Genomic DNA, 14,283 nt, shown 5'->3' on the forward strand with positions numbered 1-14,283 from the left:
GCTGAATTCTATTTCAAGTGCCGTAGCTCTGGCTCGGAAAACCATACATTATACTGTAAAACTAAGGTTTATTACTGTAAATTGACCAATGGAAAAAAAACACAGCAACATAAATAAAACAAGGATAACTGTGACTTATTGTTGAGTAAATAACAGTGTGTGTTTTAAACCTTGGTCCTCCCTGCAGAGATTTCTCCACTTTCTATGATTTTTTTTTTTAATGATATTGTCAACTGTAGATGTTTACAATATAGTAAGTTAGGAATTTCATGAAAACATATTTATTTACTTTTGTTTCAACATTGGATATTTTGTGTTTTTGTTGGATTCAATCGAATATTGAGAAAATGATTATGTAAAAATGTTTTACTTACATTTTACGTTTTTTTTATTTTACGCTTTTCTTACAGTTTTATGTTTACCTTAAAATTACAAAGAACATCTTAAAGTCTTATAATAGTAATACACTTTTATATTACGAGTTACATATTTAATTACAGATAAAAACATTTTATTTTACGTACATCTGCATGTATTTTCTGAAAGTGCAAAAATACTGTAAATATTATATAGTACATTTACAGTAAAAAAAAAAGGAAATAAACGTTATTTGTTGTTATTGTCAAAATACTTCAAATAATGTTTTGGGTTGTTAATTTATAGTTAATATCTGTCATTTTACAGGATTTTGCAAGTTATTTAAAAAAACATGATAATTACTATACAAATTTACAGTTATTTCCTGTAAAATTACGATCTTTTTTTACAGTGTACCGTTCAAATACAGATTATTTCAGTTCATCGAAATGCTGCACCTTAATGTTTATTTTATTATATTTTGTATTTATTTGAGTGAATACATTATTCACAGTTTAATAATAATAATAAAAAAATATATATATATGGTTTGTTTTGTGAAAAAAAATTCTGCTGTACCGAAAACGTACCGAACCGAACCGTGACCAAAAAACCGAGGTACGTACCGAACCGAAATGTTTGTGAACCGTTACACCCCTACCGGATACTCATGTCATCATCAGAGCCTTTATTGCATGAGACCACCGTACCTGAGTCAGGAGCTGGAGTGTTATTAGGTGCGTGCTGTTTGCGTTTTCGGGAAGAAGGACAGTTCCTTTGTACCAGAGCAGTTGTGGCAGATGACTTCTCTAGAGTTCATTTGTACAGGTTTAGCTCTGTTAGGCGACCACTGCTGGTTAAACCTCTGTGCTTTACTCTGGGTGCTAGCGGGCTCCGCAGCCCACTCTTCAGCCACCCCGAAAGCCTCCATACAGGCGGAAACATTAGCATTTTCGTGCACCATAGCTGCCCTGGGTCTCCGCTCTGCAGCATTGCGATAACCAGACTGCATTAGCTGTGTGACGGCTCTGGCAGCCCGTCTGGTGGCTTCATACCTGTGGGCTATCTCGTAGGCTCTAGCCAAGGTGCGCGGCTTATCCTCCAGTAGTCTTTGGATCACTTCTGCATCGGCAAGGGCGTTGGTGAAAATCTCCACACTGATGACGTCCTGCTCCGACTCATTATGGTCAGTATACACAATTGAAACTTTTTCATAGATGTCATCTCTTAACAGGTGCAGGGCCTCCCCCGGTCCTCTGACTCTCTGTCTCAGTTCAATGCCTATGGCAGCAGCATGCTCTGAACACGGTCCGTAGGCCGCCTCAATCTCACTCACCATCCGCTGATAACTCCAGCGAGCAGATCTGGGGTTCTTGTGGATGATGGCAGCCGCGGGTCCAGTCAAGCTGAATCTGAGATGCACAGCCATAGTCCTCTCTGACCAGTGGTTAGCCTCAGCACATCCTTCAAAATGGAAGAGGAAGCCTCTCCATGAGCCAGCCCCATCAAACTGGCTTGGGCGTAATGTTGGTATTCTCTCTCTGTGTCCACGGTGTTCATCTTCATCACTTGTGTCCATATAGTCCTCTCTGTGTGCTGCACGAGCTGCAGAGCTGCGTGGTTCAGACCAAGCTCTCCTCATGTTAGGCTGATCACACTCACACTGGCCAGGTGCGGTCCCACAGTGCACAGCTGAGCATGTGTGAGCTTGTACTTTACAAGGCAGTGTGGCAGGCTGCTGCATACAGGGTGTTAATGGTGACACTGGCGGCTGAAGGCACTGTGAATGAGCTTAGTAACTTGGGATGGTTGGCATAGAGTGGCTATAGTCCATGGAGGTGAAAGGATGAGCTGGTTTAGCTGAAGTTGATGCCATGCTCATTAAACGGTCACATTTTGGTGGAAAGGGGGTTAGAAACTCACTATTTGGCTGTACTTGCTCCTTTGTCGGCATGATGAAAGGGTTCCCTTACGAAAAAACACTATAGTATTACTATTGAGAATTACTATAGAAATACCACAAAAAACTGCTATAGTATTTCTATGTTGTTTTGGGACACACTATAGAGAATTACTTTAGTAATACTATAGAGTTGGCTATGGTGATTGTTAGGGAAATAATTGTCCTAGACTCCTAGATATGACGTACAGGACCAACCCTGACGTCTGTTTACCTCCTTTAAGGACACAGGCTGTTTCAGCCAATAATGTTATTGTTCCCATTCTGTGACCGGTCAATACTGGGTCACAGATGGTCTGTATTGTGGGTACACTGGGACACTTCCTTCTCTGTTGTCTGAGGACTCCAGGGCATGACATATGCAAGGCCATAAGTGGCGGAAGCTGGTAACTTAGTGTGCCCAAACTATCTAAAGCTATCTTATCAAAACATGTTGATGACTCTCTGTGGAACCAGTTAAATGGGCTGGCAAGAGAGAGGCTCTCCAGAATTGACGTGGCAACTCTACCGTGAAGTCAGAACCTCTGGCTCTTGGACTTGTGATGTGAATCCTCTGGCCGTAACTCCAAATAAACCATCAGTGTTTGACATCAAAGCTATACTGCTCCTACCGTGTCTCCTTCCTGAGTCGGTGACTCCCACTGCATAGCTACACAGAAGTTTCCTCTACAGTGATCTTATAGTGAAGTTAGTTATACTATAGTGTTTCCTGTAGTATTTCTATGGTTTTTTGGCCACTATAGGAAATTACTATAGCTACTATTGAGTTTTATGTAGTATCACTATAGTGCTTTATATATTATTTCTATGGTTTTTTGGAACACACTACAGAAAATTACTATAGTCAGGGGTGCACATCACTTTTTTGCCCTGGTTCTCAAAGGAGCACCTGGAGATGTTGCTTGGTGCTCATCCTTAAAATGAAATAAACCGTAACTTTTGAGGGGGTCTTTATTTGCCAGACACACGGCACTGAACACACATGCAGAGGTGAACACAGAACACACATGCAGAGGTGAACACAAGACAACATTAGCACGACCAGTAATCCTACAAGCTGTCATCACTACCCTCCTGACTGTTCTCCTCACTGTCTTCCTCTCTGTCAGACATGGTAGCTGATGATGTAGGCCTACTTCTTTCTCTCTGGTTGAGTCTGTGATTAGCTGCTTGCATCCACAAGTCAACAGCTGGGTTTGGGTCGAAAGTCTCTGTTGTCATCTTAGACAAGTGGATGTAATCAAATAAGTATGTGAACATAACCAATAACCTACCATAGCCAATAACAAATGAATGTAACTTATTTTATTTGTGTTGTTCATTCATATCTTATTTTACCTTAAAAAAAAAAAATGTATCTCTCCAGTTTTAAAGGATATTTTTGGTTACTGTCTTATAGTACACATTAGAATGATTTCAAACCTGTTTATCCCAATAATTATAAAGGAGTGCCTTGGAAATATGTGTTTACATAAATTGTGACCAAATCGTTTGAACTTAGACTAAAGTTAACTATCTAAACACTCAAGATTACTTTACCTCACTGAGCTGTATTATCAGCCTCTCAGTCTGACTGGGAGGACTCTCTCTCCACATTATTCTAGAAACATCTTCTTCTTATATCTGTTAAAGCAGCTAGCACCAGATTGAGCTGCGGTTGCCAGATAAGCCAACATCCCCCATTTTCATCACTTACAGCGCCCATCGTACAGGGCAAATGAAACGTGTAACCGGGGTGAAAAGGGTGTACATTTACTTAATTGTGAATATCGTTACATCAAGGCCGAAAATTAGGATCAGCCCCAACGGTCAAAAAAATGTTTTTCCCTCCCAAAACTGCCAGCGCAGCGCCTCCACAGATCTGGCGCCCTAGGTATTACGCCAGTGCCCCGGGCCGGCCCTGAGTTCATATGCAACTCGCAAATATCTTTCTCTCTTCTCTCTCCTCTCTCTCTCCTCTCTCCTCTCTTCTCTCCTCTCTTCTCTCTCTCCTCCCTTCTCTCTCCCCCTCTTCTCCCTCTCCTCTCTCTCTCTCAATGTTGGTGCGCAAATGCGCCTTTTTTCAAATGACCCGGTGCTCTTTTTTTAGCGGAGGTGCGCACCTGCGCACCAGTTATGTGCAGCCCTGACTATAGTAATACTATAGAGTTGGCTATGGTGATCTTATAGTGAATCTATAGTTAATTAGCTTTAATAATGATGTATTCATCCCTATAGTAAGTATCAACAAATACAAGTTAGCAAGCAGAGCAGTTTCAATTTGAAAGATAGGGACTTTATTAACAAAATAAAATACATTGTTCACAGAATATGAATACGAATAACTTAAATGTAAAACATGTACAAGAACAATTTCAGGCCCGAAACAGAAATGGTTGGGCAATGAAATTAAGGGAAAAAGTGTCCCAACCCCTATATATAAACACATTTCACATTCATATACTTACAACCCATGCCTCTCCACCAAGTCAGAGATGCAAACTTTGACAAGTTTGAGGCTGGTCTTCTCGGTAAGAATGGCATTAGTTTGCAGTTCATCAAATACTTCTGGAATTTTCTTCTTAAGTAGATCAGTTAGGCCGTTCAGAAGAACTGGTTCTTGGCTGAACAAAACAATAAGAGCAAGCACAGCACAAAGTAAAGTTCTGGCCTGTGTGATTTTTTGAAACACAATTTAACAAGCATGGTACATGTATACCTGAGTTTGACAGACTTCTCTTAGGACAGGCTGAAGATCCGGTGCTTCAGAAAAGTGCACTTGGAATCTGTCAAAGTTACTGATGTTCTCACTTCTATCAACATCTATAAACTCTTTGAAGTCTGTGTTGTATTTTAAAATCCTATCCAGGACAAATCCAAATTCACCTATTACTTCCAGGAGATGGTTTGTGCTTTGGACACTGTAGATTCTTCTTTTAATTTCCTTTTTGCTAGGACTTTAACAGATTCCTGCTGCTCATTCCCGCTTCCTGTAATTATAAGAAAAAGACAAATTCATCCTGATGTTGACTAATCATATTATGCCAGATTAAATTAAATGCCATCATCTATCATCTTCTAGTTAAACCCATTAATACACACCTTATATAAATTATAAGCAGTATGGTAATTTTAAGTTAATTAACTTCACCCATAAAGACAACTTCTAGAGAAGCACAGGGGATATTCTGCTCAGCCTCCAGTGGCGTTTTCTCCTGGAGGCTGGGTATTTCTTCATATTTTTTATTTGTATTAAAAAACATCTCTCCGCTGTTGTCAGTGAGTATTTTACAAAGACTGAAACAGCGCCCCTCTAAATTAATGTGTGGTGAAACACAGTATAGCTTGGTTTCACGTGACGTCACACCGTTGCGTTCCTTTGGCGCGAAATTCCATTGGAGGTCAGGAAGTAATTTTCTACAGAGGATCTAGCTGCTGTTACCATTGTGAAAATGCCGGTGTGTTGTGTAGTTTACGGTTGTTCCAATCGATCCGGCCGAGAGAAAAACAAGAGGTTTTACCGAGTGCCGAAGGTTGTCATCCATAAAGCTGAGCAATTTAAGAGGCTAACCGAAGAACGCCGGAAAAAATGGCTTTCAAACCTACATCTGCGGTCGGGAGGAGCAGAGTCGTCTAATGCACGGGTCTGCAGCGACCACTTCATCAGAGGTATTAGCTAACTTGGTTTTTGTGGCTTTGTTTAGGTATTATTGGTTTGTGGTTAAATGCGTATTTACTTAGTAATACTGATCATGTTTAAGTTACCTGTAGTCTAATATGGACTTTGTTGGGACTTTTTAGGGTGCCCTAGCGCTTTGGGTGACGTTGAGTCGGTAGACTGGGCTCCCACTGTTAGCCTCGGTTACCACACAACAAGTAAGCCCAGATCAGAGGCATCTCTTCGACGAGAGCAGAGGATGGAGCTCAAGGAAGACCAACAAAGACAATCAGAATGTGCAGAGGCTTTGTTGGATCTCCTGCAGACAACCGAGAGCCCAGAACCGACGCAGCCCCCGTCTGACAGCCCACAGCCAGAGGACACCAGTGGGATATTAAATGACCAACAAGGTAAATTAACCACCAGCATTATTATTAAATATTACAAATGTGATTGTCCGAAAATCAATGCAAACTTTGAATTAGGTTTAGAAAATAGAGTACTAACTTGAGAATCTGCAATAATTGGAACAGAGAACTTGCATGTCTGTAAAAAGGTTGTCAAAAAGATAACTTCACAAAAATTCACATTCATATTTGACTATTTTAAATAACTAATTATGCTTGCTACTGCTATATTGTATGCAGATGCAGGATGCCAGACTGATTTAACGATGTAGGACATCGAGAGGATGGAAGATGTTCTGAGACAGAACACAACAGAGCTGGGAGATCTTCGGACAAAGGCACTGGACACAAAGTTCAACCAGGAGTCCTTTGAGAACAACGAAGAGAAAACAAAGTTTTACACCGGGCTCCCCAACTTCTTAGTTTTACTTCAGGTTTTTCAACTGTGCGAGCCCTACATCACCTGTGGCCCTATGTCTGTGCTCTCCACATTTGAACAGTTCATTTTAGTTTGGCTGAGGCTGAGACTAAATCTCCCTCTGAAAGATTTGGCTTTCAGGTTCAACATCTCTCTCTCCACTGCTTCTAGAATTTGGCATAAGTTAATTGACATACTTCACGAGAGTACAGAATTTATAATTGAGTGGCCAGAGCGACATGTACTTCAAGCTACAATGCCAATGGGATTCAGACAGGCATTTGGATGTAGAGTTGCTGTGATTGTTGACTGTTTTGAAGTTTTTATTGAGAGGCCCTCTAATTTACTAGCTAGAGCACAAACATGGTCAAACTACAAGCATCACCATACTGTTAAATTTCTGATTGGTGTTGCTCCCCAAGGCTATGTCACTTACATATCTTGTGCCTGGGGAGGAAGAGTTAGTGATAAACAGATCACAATACAGAGTGGGCTCCTAAAAAACCTGTTACCTGGAGATATTGTCCTAGCAGACCGTGGGTTCGATATTGCCGATAGTGTGGGATTTTACTGTGCTTCACTAAAGATGCCTGCATTCACCAGGGGGAAAAGTCAGCTGTCAGCATACGAGGTGGAAGAGACAAGAAAAATAGCTAATGTGCGTATTCATGTTGAAAGAGTCATAGGATTAGTCAGAAGAAAATATCAGATTCTGCAAAGCAGGGCTGTGCCCATAGAGCACATGCTAACAAAACCAGGTGAGGCACTAGCATTAATTGACAAGATTGGGGTTATTTGCTGTGCCTTGTCTAATCTGTCAGTGTCTGTCGTCCCATTGGAGTAAAGTCATGGAGCTGTAGTCTTGTAAATAAGAAACCATGTATTATTCAGTCTTAGTATCATTTAATCTTTTCAGTAAACATCTTTTTTACAATAGCAATATATCACACAGCCCTACTTCCTCTAGTGAGTGTGGTCAGTGAATATGAAGGTGCTGTAATGCAGGTTAAAGAGCTGCCACTGTGCAAATGTTACGTTCCCTTGTAAATATAGGGGTACAAAGGGAAGTAGCGACACACAACATAACCGGCCGAGAGAAAAAGGAGAGGAAACTGATCTCTGACGCCATAAAGTGGTCTTTTAATTAACACAACGAAAAAGGGCTCACCAGCCAACTTGTCAAACAAAGCTTAAGATAAGGGGAGAGCGACTGCAACCTTCCTCATGTCCTATATGGAGGCGCTGATTGGAGATTGGGAGCACCTGGGGAGATCAGAGGGAGAGAGAAAAAGACACCCACACACACCCAAACACCAGCACCCACTACGGCACGTAATAATAATGCAACAAGGAGAGAACCACAACTTCCGGGACCAGGACAGACCACAGGTGCTGGTAATCACGCCTTCTCTCCCTCCTGATCATCTTGCAACTGAAACTGAAAAATGGAACAGCAGACAGGGAGAGGAGGCTTTTAGTCACCTGATAGTTATGCACTATCATGTTCTTGTGGAAAAAAATGAGCACATCAACTCTTTATGACTTTTACCTTTCCCCTTGTAAGTTGCTGTCCCAACACTTCAGGGAGAACACATAGTCTGAAGAAACACTCAACTCTGGGAATGATGTTGTCCCACAGGTCCACATCACGCACAATTCTCTCTACAAAGAGGTCATTTTTAGTCCAGACAACAAAGTCGCAGTAATCAACATCAACGAGGTGGAGCTGAGCCTGTATTTGATGGTAGTAGGCATGTCTCCTGTCCAGCTTCACAGTACCCCCATCGTTGACGAGACAGAAGCCCTGTTCTCCAGCACACAGGCGAAGATTGGCCTCCTCTTGTTTGCTGTGTGGGCACTAAAAGTTCAATGAAAAGAAAAGTAATATATTGTACTGAAAATAAGTGTCTGCAGCTCAAAATGTATTGGGAGAGGATCCCCAGACTCAGGATCACGTCACAATCCTATACTTACCCGCTTTACTGTAGCACAATACTGAACAAACCTTACCTTTATCTCACAGATACCAGTTCCATGGCAGGTGCACGTGACACCTCCATCTGGCGACGCTCCCATGTATGGCCATTGAGGGTTCAGCCAAAGACACACAAAGACACACACACACACACACACACACACACACACACACACACACACACACACACACACACACACACACACACACACACACACACACACACACACACACACACACACACACACACACACACACACACACACACACACATTCTGTATTTTTATGCATTGAATATTTTGTGAATCATGTTTTGTAATGATAATGAATTTAGTTATAAGTTACTTGTACTGTAACTTACTGATATACGTGATATAATCAGCGTATACCACGGGTAGAATTGTACGTTACTTTTCACAACAAGTCGGTATCCCTCCGCGTCTGCGAAAAACTGTATACAGTTTGCTTTTCTGATTGGCTCCCTAATCCCTAATAAATACCTTGTTGCAGCTGTAGAGAACTTGTGTGCCTCTGGGTAGCATATGGACTTGATCAAGGACTTTGATGGCTGTGCAAGACTAGTCTGTAGAACCTGCTTCAGTCTTGAGGCTGTGATCCTTCCTGCTCTTTGGCTAAACCATATTGCTGATAAGCTCTGGTTTCTGGTCTCCTCCTCTACTGCCTGGACCTGTGGCTGTGTCAGCTCTTCCTGTCTGAAGTCCTGGCATGCATTCTGCAACTCTGTTGGGGATAGCTGTAGCATCTCTGGTGTCCTATACTGAGGTAGTGGTTTAGGTAGCTTGCTCACAGATTTAGGGACACATTCTCTGTAATATGGTTCCCTGGACATCAGTGCAGCACTTCTTGGGGAATTTCTGCTCAAAGTCTTGAAAAACTGCATATACCTCTCTGATCCTCGCTCCAATTTTGAACCCTGGACTGTGGGACGCTGAAATGTGTGCTTCTCACCTGTCCTTCCAGCAATGGCATCATCCAGTTTTTGCTTTTTGGATTTTGCGGATGAAAAGTCTATCATCGCAACTGGAGCAGCAGGAATCTGCACATGTGAGAGACAGACCAACATGTATGTGAACATACATGTAGGTGCAGTGTAACAATGAGACAGGCAAGGACGGCATGAACAGCTGACTGACCACTGGGGTCTGAATACCTTTTTGACATGTGATGGCATTAGCCACTTGCACTTCTCAGTGGTGCAGGATGCAGTCTCTCTCATCTTCACACCTGCTTCGATTGCAAACAGAACTGCTCCAACATGTGAGCAGGATTCTGACAAACTGTATAGACAGAGACATACTAGAATAACTAGATTGATCGTAAAAGCTAGTAATGGTAGAACATGAATATTATAGCAGGCATTATTTTGTCTGAGCTTAAGTGTTGTGTCAAATATGCTTTGGGTTGGGATATTTATGTTATGACTTACCCAGCCATACAATTACAGTGTGCTGTAACAACCTCTCCATCTTCTTTAGCTACAATCCACGTTTTTAATGGTGTTTCTCCAGACCTCTGGGAATGGTTGACCTACACAATTGAAGCTCCAGTTCACAACTTGCGAATTGGTAACATACATTTAACAACATCACAAGCAACACATAACCAGATGGTCTTGGTAAAGAGGTTGTTTTTAATATTAACCTCAACATAGAGTGATATAAACAACGTGCAGGCTGTTCAAAGGCTCTGAGCTGTCTATACACACAACACAATATATCCTAAGCTAAACACATACACATAACAAACATATACATATATACACACACAACACACTCACAGGCCAGTTAATGCTGAAGGCAAGGCGACAGCCGTAACACTGCCTTACATGAGTCCATGTAGCTAAAGTTAGCTAGCTAGATGTCTCCTAATAATGCTACTTAGAGGTAAGAAGGTATAGGTAGTTAACACTCACCCGGGCAAAAACAAGGCGACATTTGTTTAATGCCTCTTTGGTGCCGAGGTCATTCACCCATCCACACACGAAGTAGTTGAAAGCTTCCAGGCTTTTATACGCTTTCATCTGGCTAGCCGTGTAGTAGGAGGTATGAAGGACGAGGTAGCTGGTGATATCCATCGCCTGGACAGCGGGAAAATCGGATAAATCACGAGAAAAGTCGTTTTTTTTTCAGCTGATACGGATCGTATCCGATGTGTGCTGTGATTTTTTCACGATATCTGCGGCGTGCAGGTTCATTTCATTGTTTGACATAGTCGGTGTCCTCCATGATTCCTGCGTTGATGAATGATTGCGTTTTCACTTCCTGACCTCCACTTGAATTTCGCGCGTCATAGAAGTCACGTGACTGAAACCAAGCTATTGCACGCTACACTCACTCTATACTACACCCGCAGTCCGCTGTGTCAGGGACATGTCAAGGAAAGCCCGCCGGCCTTCCCTCCCAACGATTTGATTGGTCGGAAGGAAAGCCCGCCGGCCCTTCCCTTCCGACCAATCAAATAATCGGAAGGGAAGGCCTAACGTGCCGTGCGTGACGCTGCATCTCACATACACAAGTTGCCTTAGCGACAAGAGGCAGATATGAAATATCCCTTCTACACAATATAATATTTGCAAGTATAGAGTAGTGGCTGATGTTTTAGTGAGAAACAGGTAAACTGTAGTGTACACGTACTACTAATAACTTTAGTGCGAGTAAGTTACGTATTTGCACTGTAAGAGACTGTATATCAACGCAGCCTCTGTCGGTCTTCTCACTCGCACTTTCTCGCCACATCTGGCCGAACAATGAAACCTAGCCAAAGTAGCTAGATAGCATTAAACATATAGCTGCTAATGCTATCAATATAATGCCGATTGAAGAATGATGGTCACAGAAAAGAGTGTAAGCTACATTAAGTTAAGATACAATAAATATAATAAAAAAGAAGAACGGCTTAAAGGAAAATAATTGTCATCCAGGCAGCTAAACTCAAACAATAGTTAGCTCTTCAACATTGGCAAAACATATTTATTTAAGTTTAAAAATATGTATTTAGACCCCTAGCTTGCTCACATTATGACAATATATCTGCTCACTTTGTTAAAAACGTTTTGTTTCTGTAACTTACCTAGAGTTAGACTCTCCTCCGCTGACATCCATCCTCCACAGCAGCCAGAGGTGAAATGGCAGTTGGGACATTTGAAATAACTCAACCGTGATTGGGCAGGACAGTGCCCAATGACAGTGCCCAATGTTAGCCCAGTGTTAGTCAAAACCATATATACAGTCTATGGTCAAAACTAATGTGTTGACTATGTGCATTTTTATTTTTTCTACGTACACACATGTGTGTAAAATAGTTCAGAAATGACACTGAATGTGTTGAATTGCCTTTGACACAGCAGTGTGTTAAAAAAAAATGACATTAATTCTAGGAGTGTAATACTTTTACAAACACTATGGTAATAATATGCATTCATTATGACAATATCATATTACTATAGGAGTGGTCTATAGTGTGTTAAAAAAACAACTACAGAAACACTATATATTATACTATAGTTATAATATTTAAAATACTATAGGAATACTACAAAGATCTAGATACATAGTATTACTATTGAAATATTATAGGGCTACTATAGCTAGTAAAATGGCACTACAGAAAAGACTATAGTAATACGATAGCTGGTAAAAAATACTATAGAACTCTACAAACTTACTATAGGATACTATACAACTCTTATAGTAAACTATAGTAATACTATAGTTCATTTTCGTAAGGGTTAGTTGGCGCCAGTGATGGTTCCGGCGGCGTGGCGTAGCTTGCGGCTCCGGCTAGCGTTAGCCCCATGCTAGTCAGAAAGGGGTTGGTGCAGTCCCCATATCCAGTATAATCCATAATTGTCTGGTCAAACATGTCCACCTTACTTTGACCAGCCTCATCAATATTCACCAAGAATGGATTAGAGCTTTTCCGTGGGCTTTTTCCGTTAGCTCCATCAACTTGTCTCAGTCTGTGATTAGCATTAGCGTTAGCTCCGAACGCTGCCATTAAATCCATTCCACTCTTCTCCCCCATAGAAAAAAAAATCTCGGACGTGCCCCCAATGTTACCTTTTTACTATTAACGGTATCTCGGCACCGAAACCGTAGTTTCGAATACACACCGGTGGTTTCTGACTTGGCTCGTTGTCAGCCGGTAACCAGCTGCCCAGACATTTCGAGGGGAAAAAGGATGGAAACGGGGCGTTCGGGTGCCGTGGGAAGAACCTCCGTTTATTCACGTTCTTCAAGCTATATTGACACTGTATTCCATACAGACTAGATACTATTCATTTTCTGACCACTTTCTCTATACTTTTGTCTCTCTCTCCATAACTCCGCACTTCGCCTTAGCCATCACATTTCACACACACACAGACTCCAAAACCCACAACCCCTTGCGGCTGCTACTCTTAAAGTGACAGGCCAAGCCTGTAACACATGTCTCTTATTTAGCACAGAGTATGGTATCCGTGACATATGGATCTGAACAAAGTTCCGCTGTACATTCAACGTACTGTATCTGACTTTATTTCACATGAGCTCCAGTGTGGAACCCCACTGCACCCCCTGGTGGATCAATGATCCATTGCAGCTGGCTTCATTATAATTACATTTATTTATCACGGGGGAGGACTCAAGTGAAACTGGAGGTTTTCCCTTGAGCGAGGGCAGATCACGTACCAATCACGGCCCTCGCGTTTCAAACTGTCCGAAATTAGGTGCTACATCTGTATATACAGTCTTTAATTAACTATTAGTAGAGAATAACGACTCGAGTAATGAATATACTTTATTACTCGTTTCCATTCATGTCAATTGCAGATACATGTTTAGTCTTCTCAAGCACTAACTATCAAATATCTCTTCTGATTGTTGGCACTTGACAATCACCTTCCCTGAATTTTACTCAGGTGTAACTAAAGTCTGATTTAAGGGTAGTTTATATTTCACATCATTAATCAGAATCTGCAAAGTAACTCAAATAAATGTAGTGGAGTAAAAATACCGGGTTAACCTCTGAATTGTAGTGGAGTAGAATTACAAAGTAACAATGAGCTGTCATGTGGTATTAATGCTGCGCATTATGGACACAAGCGATTTTCACCCATTTATTAATTATATGTTTTACATTTGATAGCATTTAATACTGGCAACTTCTAATTGTGGGAAAAACGAAAACGTTCAGTAGAGACGTCCCATAGAACATTTTGCGAAACACAATAGCCAGCATGTGTAGTTCTGGGGGGGGCGTTGGATTCCAGTTTTGGAGTCTGCCGTGGTTTCGTTCCATTTCAAACAGCTGTTTGACACTCGTAACCTTGGTGCACTGCCACTCCAACATCCAATCCCAGAGCTTGAAGATTAATCACGGGGACTGTAGTCCTAAACGATAGCTGGGGATTATGGGTAGTGTAGTGTCTTCGGCCATCCTAAACTCCTAGAGGCCTACGTCTGTTTCCGGTTATTTTTATTTTGAAATTCAGTTCCTGACGGACGCCAAAAAAGCCAGAGATTATGG

At 41.5% G+C, this 14,283-nt stretch overlaps 2 protein-coding genes across 4 annotated transcripts; one reads left to right on the plus strand and one right to left on the minus strand.

The window, feature by feature from the left end:
- The first annotated feature begins 4,452 nt into the window (after positions 1 to 4,452).
- On the plus strand, positions 4,453 to 8,433 carry LOC117546340. Of its 2 annotated transcripts, XM_034216546.1 has the most exons (3): positions 4,453 to 5,965; positions 6,098 to 6,364; positions 6,602 to 8,433. In XM_034216546.1, exon 3 carries the CDS (start codon positions 6,646 to 6,648, stop codon positions 7,621 to 7,623), a length of 978 nt encoding a protein of 325 aa, XP_034072437.1. In that variant the 5' UTR covers positions 4,453 to 5,965; positions 6,098 to 6,364; positions 6,602 to 6,645; the 3' UTR covers positions 7,624 to 8,433. The 2 variants fall into 2 exon arrangements, with proteins under 2 accessions (XP_034072437.1, XP_034072438.1); XM_034216547.1 differs by lacking the exon at positions 4,453 to 5,965 and having other exon boundaries at positions 6,007 to 6,364.
- Positions 8,434 to 8,962: 529 nt separating this feature from the next.
- LOC117546338 lies at positions 8,963 to 10,950 on the minus strand. 2 transcript variants are annotated; one of them, XM_034216545.1, is made up of 4 exons: positions 10,688 to 10,949; positions 10,202 to 10,302; positions 9,926 to 10,052; positions 9,029 to 9,811 (listed from the first exon to the last, which is right to left on the minus strand). In XM_034216545.1, exons 1-4 carry the CDS (start codon positions 10,847 to 10,849, stop codon positions 9,089 to 9,091), a joined length of 1,113 nt encoding a protein of 370 aa, XP_034072436.1. In that variant the 5' UTR covers positions 10,850 to 10,949; the 3' UTR covers positions 9,029 to 9,088. The 2 variants fall into 2 exon arrangements, with proteins under 2 accessions (XP_034072435.1, XP_034072436.1); XM_034216544.1 differs by having other exon boundaries at positions 8,963 to 10,052; positions 10,688 to 10,950.
- Positions 10,951 to 14,283: the final 3,333 nt, after the last annotated feature.

This window comes from Gymnodraco acuticeps, unplaced genomic scaffold (assembly GCF_902827175.1).
Source record: "Gymnodraco acuticeps unplaced genomic scaffold, fGymAcu1.1, whole genome shotgun sequence".
Lineage (NCBI taxonomy): Eukaryota > Metazoa > Chordata > Actinopteri > Perciformes > Bathydraconidae > Gymnodraco > Gymnodraco acuticeps.